Source organism: Limulus polyphemus, unplaced genomic scaffold (assembly GCF_000517525.1).
Source record: "Limulus polyphemus unplaced genomic scaffold, Limulus_polyphemus-2.1.2 Scaffold6191, whole genome shotgun sequence".
Lineage (NCBI taxonomy): Eukaryota > Metazoa > Arthropoda > Merostomata > Xiphosura > Limulidae > Limulus > Limulus polyphemus.
Window position 1 is genome coordinate 42123 of NW_013671801.1, and position 6549 is coordinate 48671.

The window sequence follows — 6549 nt, forward strand, 5'->3', positions numbered from 1 at the left end:
TTTTATTGGATTACGTCCTACCTTGTTTTATTGTTTTACGTACCAACCTTGTTTTATTGTTTTACGTCCCTACCTTGTTATGTTGTTTTACGTCCCCGCCTTGTTACATTGTTTTACGTCCATACTTTGTTTTATTGGATTACGTCCTACCTTGTTTTATTGTTTTACGTACCAACCTTGTTTTATTGTTTTACGTCCCTCCCTTTTTATGTTGTTTTCCGTCCCCGCCTTGTTACATTGTTTTACGTCCATACTTTGTTTTATTGGATTACGTCCTACCTTGTTTTATTGTTTTACGTACCAACCTTGTTTTATTGTTTTACGTCCCTACCTTGTTATGTTGTTTTACGTCCCCGCCTTGTTACATTGTTTTACGTCCATACTTTGTTTTATTGGATTACGTCCTACCTTGTTTTATTGTTTTACGTACCAACCTTGTTTTATTGTTTTACGTCCCTACCTTGTTATATTGTTTTACGTCCGTGCCTTGTTATGTTGTTTTACGTCCCCGCCTTGTTATATTGTTTTACGTCCATACCTTGTTTTATTGGTTTACGTCCTACCTTGTTTTATTGGTTTACGTCCTACCTTGTTTTATTGTTTTACGTACCCACCTTGTTTTATTGTTTTACGTCCCTACCTTGTTATATTGGTTCATCTACTTGTTTATTATATATTGTTTTACGTCCCTACCTTGTTATGTTGTTTTACGTCCCTACCTTGTTATATTGTTTTACGTCCATACCTTGTTTTATTGGTTTACGTCCTACCTTGTTTTATTGTTTTACGTCCCCACCTTGTTTTATTGTTTCACCTGAATGCCTTGTGGCTCGGCGGTAAGTCTTATGACTTATAACGTTAAAACCCGGATTTTTGATACCAGTTATGTTGTTTGTCGGATCTGTTTTGTTTTCTAGTTTCATGAGTCTGTTATACGCTGTTTCCTCTTTCATACGGTTGTTGTACTTCTGTCATTTTGGACCGTTCCTTCCCTCTGTGTCTGTCTTGTTATAATATTGTTTCCTGTGTCTGAACGTCTGTCTGTCTTTTGGTATAGTACTCTTTGCTGCGTTTTTGTTTCGTTCGTGGATTCCTCGTTTCTGTATGAGCGCTATTTCATCTAATTTGACTATTTCTAGTCTGTCAGAACGACTATTTTGAGTGACTATTTCTTGTGTTTTTTCTGGGCTTTATGTAATTGTTCTTATGTTTTTTCTGACCTTTATTTTGTCAAATTTCAATGTTTCTTGCGTTTTTCCTGTCTTGTTTGACTGTTTTTGTGGCTTAGAAAAAGCTTTCTGTGTCATTTTACTTATGTTTTTAATGTTTCCTGTCTTATTTGACTGTTTCCCATGCCTGTATATTTATATAAACTCTTCCTTATGCTTGTTTTTTTTTTTTTACAGTTAACACTTGTATCCATATACATCTGTTATATCAACGGGATTTTATTTGTCAATATAAAATATATTTGTCCGTTTATCTGCACTTTCTGTCCATCCATCGGCGTATCTTTTTCTCAGGAACTATAAATTTCTCATTATACAGTCGAACAAAATCATTTTCGCTCCACTGCAAAACTAGGAGCTATCAACAACGGACTTACTGCCTTAGCAACAGTGTCGTTTGCTGCTATTGGCTGTTCGAGGCTTACCTTCTGCGCATGAAGTGTGACCGGTTGGCATTATCCGCCGACACTGCAGCTCGGTTTGTTGTCCGTGCTCATGTTTTGTTTGTTGGTGACTAATGTTTCTACGGGTTCCAGTCAGATGTAAACTTTAAATAACTATTATTATCAACACTGGTTTGTAGGAGTGGACTGCAGTGTTTTCGTCAAATTATTACATTCTGTTATACGTATGAAAGAAGGTCTCCGTACTTCTACACTAATATATTTCCATTGTTTCTGACACTCTACACAAAATGCTCTGACAGCTCTGTTTCGTTATTAATTGTGACTTAAACTGAGCCAAAGTGACAAAAACGTTTGCTCTATTGCAAGACTTGTGAGCATTGTTTTTGAAGTGTACTAGACACAGCTACTTTGATAATTGAATAGGTAAAACAAGAAAAACTGAGTAAAGTTTAAACTGAACTAGATAACTGTATTAATGATTAAAAGGACAAAGTGTAAAGGCACGTTACTAATATAAGGTTTAAATTGTACTGTATTAAACTGAAGATAACTGAATTCATCATCATTATTATTATCGTATCGATCTGGGTTACCAGAATGGAATTATGAGCACCTCTCGGATAACCTAATGGAACCAGAAAGACTGATATGTTGACGCATGAAAACAAAAATTCTTAAAATAACAACAGCGTCATTTTATACAAGTAGATTTGAAGTTGTTTATCGTATATCACCATCCACACTTCAACAGTATTGTTTGTAAGCTACACACTCAGATCTTTCTTACAAACAATACTGTTCTACACACTCAAAGCTTTAACAGTATTGTTTGTAAGCTACACACTCAGAGCTTTAACAGTATTGTTTGTAAGCTACACACTCAGACCTTTAACAGTATTGTTTGTAAGCTACACACTCATAGCTTTAACAGTATTGTTTGTAAGCTACATACCCAGAGCTTTAACAGTATTGTTTGTAAGCTACTCACTCAGACATTTAACAGTATTGTTTGTAAGCTACATACCCAGAGCTGTAAAAGTATTGTTTGTAAGCTACACACTCAGATCTTTAACAGTATTGTTTGTAAGCTACGCACTCAGACCTTTAACAGTATTGTTTGTAAGTGACACACTCATAGCTTTAACAGTATTGTTTGTAAGCGACACACTCAGAGCTTTAGCAGTATTGTTTGTAAGCTACACACTCAGACCTTTAACAGTATTGTTTGTAAGCTACATACCCAGAGCTTTAACAGTATTGTTTGTAAGCGACACACTCAGATCTTTAACAGTATTGTTTGTAAGCTACGCACTCAGACCTTTAACAGTATTGTTTGTAAGTGACCCACTCAGATCTTTAACAGTATTGTTTGTAAGCGACACACTCAAATCTTTAACAGTGTTGTTTGTAAGTTACAGACTTATAGCTTTAACAGTATTGTTTGTAAGTGACACACTCATAGCTTTAACAGTATTGTTTGTAAGCGACACACTCAGAGCTTTAACAGTATTGTTTATAAGCTACACACTCAGACCTTTAACAGTATTGTTTGTAAGCTACATACCCAGAGCTTTAACAGTATTGTTTGTAAGCTACACACTCAGAGCTTTAACAGTATTGTTTGTAAGCTACACACTCAGAGCTTTAACAGTATTGTTTGTAAGCGACACACTCAGAGCTTTAGTAGTAGTATTTGTAAGCGACACACTCAGAGCTTTAACACTATTGTTTGTAAGCTACACACTCAGAGCTTAACAGCATTGTTTGTTAATGTGTCTTTTAAACGACCTAATTATAGTTTCGAAATTGAGAGTTTAAAATTATTATGAAGGAAATCACAGTGGAAGTTATTATATCAGTTATTATGAAGGAAACCCCCATAGTAGAAGTTGTTATATTTCTCAAACAATTTCTAGCACGTTTAGAATTTTAGTTTTTAACCAGGAAAGTGTAGCTATTGTACAGGGTGTTTCCAAACCACCATATCACACTACAAACTTCACACACGTTCCCTTATGTCTCTTCCAACAATACGATATTGATGCGAAACTTTGCAAGAATCAATGAACACTATCCAGAAAAGATGATGTTTACAATGGTTTCGTTTAGGGTTAGGCTTCATATATTGATTGAGGATAACGTAACACCTTATACCAGAATTATGACAGTACCGTTGTCTCAGTTTGGAAGAAGCAGTACAATTGCATCATAATAGAAGAAGTATAGGCGGAGTACGGCAGATGCAGCGTAATCAGTATAATGATAAGAAAATAACAGTTTTAATCTATATGCTAACAAATAACGTAGAACTTCGTTCTCATAAGGTTTGCTTATGGTTCATTGAACCCTAAATGAGACATTGCTGGTCATTGTGTTCTCACAACTGAGACTTCAAAAGAATATCTAATTGTTTTGTTGTTCCATCATCTCTAATATCCTTCGCTGCTTCTGGAAAACCTCTTCAGGATTGAAAATAGATTCTTCCGTGTTTATTTTGTGAAAGACTTTTGTTTCCATCCACAGGAATGAGGATTGTGTGTGCGTGTAAGACACGAATTGTTGATTTTTCCACCCACTGCTTCATATTCTCCAAAGTTTCTTGATCTCTGTAATTCAGTTGACATTTCGTTCTCTCGTGCTTGTCTTCTGATTAAGTACTTAATTTTTGTTTGTTTTAGAGCAATCTACTATGTCTACAGCTGGGAACCGAACCCCGGATTTTAGCGTTACGCTCCCCTTAGTTCAAGATGCGAAACATCCAAGAATGAGATAAGAGGAGCCTGATGACTCGACCACTCGATAAAAGTGTATTCGCACCAATTAAAGACAGACAGTTTTTATTTTTAACGGTGTAATAAATCTATTAGTACATGACATTTTCCTTTCCAGGTTAGAGTCCCTTTCTGTGCATATCCATCTAATTTTATTTCATTCTAATAGATTGGTGCAACTCAACCTTCTCCTGAAAATATGCAAACATTGAAACATACCTAAATTTATTCATACTTCGCGCTCGTGCTGAATCTGTTTATTTGTTTGTATTAGAGCAAAGACACATTGGGCTATCTGCTGTGTCCACCGCAATGAATCGGACCCCGGATTTGGGCGTTATAAGACTGCAAACTTACCGTGCCCATCGGGGAGACCACACACACACACACAGTGAAAACTAACATGAGATAAAAACGCAAACTCTCGCTACTGGTCGTTTTGAAAATTTAACAGACAAACAAACAAAGAAAAACGTGATAAACTTTTAAATCAGAAAAACGCGGGTTTTTGAGACGTAGAGCTCGTATCAGCTTATCATATCATAACTTAAAGAAGATATAACCTTGATGGGTCCAAACTATTATTGTTCAACACGAACATTTGTTCTGATTGGAAGCTGTTATTGGGAAGGAATATCGTACCCGTTGTACTGCGATCGTGACGTCATGGAAACTGGTAGGTTCAAAAAATCAATTTAAGACAAAAATACCAAACCGTATAACCGAGCGCATTCGAAAGGTGACCCTTTCTTCATCAAGGACAAACTGGAAATGAAAGAAGTAAGTGTGAGGAAAAGGTGGGTGACGTCACGGCAGACCACCAAAATATAAACACTTCCTGGTTCTCATGGTTATCAGCCATGACGTCACTCCACCATTTCTCACACTTAGCTCTACTTGGTTATTTCCAGTTTGCCACTGTTATTTTACGTTTCAGATGTTAACGTTGCCTTATGGATCGTTTCTCAACCTTTTCAATACCACGAAACAGCTGGATGGTTCGCTTAACATGGCCAGGTGGTTAGGGAGACTCGCAATCTGCGGGTCGCGGGTTCGAATCCCTGTCCCACCAAACATGCTCGCCCTTTCAGCCGTGGGGGCGTTATAATGTGACGGCCAATACCACTATTCGTTGGTAAAAGAGTAGCCCCAAGAGTTGGCGGTGGGTGGTGATGTCTAGCTGTCTTCTCTCTAGTCTTTCACTGCTAAATTAGGGACGACTAGCGCAGATCGCCCTCGTGTAGCTTTGCGCAAAACTCAAAACAAGCCAAAGTCTCACTTAACTGTCTGGATCTCGAAAAACCATTACGTTTTACACGTGTATCTTTTTTTAGTCGTGGTACAGCTGCTCTTAGAATGGCTCTGAGTTATTCTTCTTTCAAGTACAAACTTTTAGCTCATAGCTTCATCTCTTGACCGATTACAGACGCGGCTATTGAGGATTCCCTCTTGTTTTGTTGTTGTTTCGTGAAATCCCATTGACCGGCAAGTGGCTGTTTTCTTACTATTACACCCCCAGACGATCTTGAAGGTGATCTTTTTTATATCTTTATCAGATATTTTAACTCATTCATCTATCTATCTGTCTGTTCATCCGTACACTCGTCTATCTGTTAATATGGAGACGGTGTTTTTGATTTGTCTTAATCCGGAACTCGTACTGTCAAATGTTAAATCAAGAAACTGTTAAGTGTATGTTTGTTAAAAACCTTTTCAAAAAATAATATGTGACCACGATACGTCCTGTCTCGAAGTTTATCTACCACCGGTTCCAAGTACCAGAAAGGATTGCACCGTCCGCGTGCGGCATATCCAGCAGTACTTCCTTTGTTTGTCCTTGTGGTAGTTTGGAGCTAGGTATCCCGTGCAATACCACAAAATATCCCCCAGACTTTAAGCTGTGGGTGCGTTATAAGAGTGAGCGCGGTAAGTGGGTGTTAAAGAGTGGCTGCCTTCTCTCTGATCATTGGTTCTAAATTAAGGAAGGCGGCAGTGGCTTTGATATAATCAACAATTGTGTGACACTCTGTAAAGTAATGGGGTTGTAAGTATGACGCAGCAGTGGAAAGCTACGTTTGTCTTATATCGTTATTTAAGACATAGACAGTCCTGATAAATATATCATCCGTATACGTATAGTGC

The 6549-nt window shown here is 37.4% G+C and overlaps 1 protein-coding gene across 1 annotated transcript in view; it reads left to right on the forward strand.

The window, feature by feature from the left end:
* The window catches only part of LOC111089424, a 41611-nt gene extending 37234 nt beyond the window's left edge, over window positions 1–4377 (forward strand). Inside the window, exon 4 of the mRNA XM_022401891.1 lies at window positions 4315–4377. Coding sequence (XP_022257599.1) covers window positions 4315–4377 — 63 coding nt within the window. The remainder of the gene's footprint in view (window positions 1–4314) is intronic.
* The last annotated feature ends 2172 nt before the right edge of the window (window positions 4378–6549 follow it).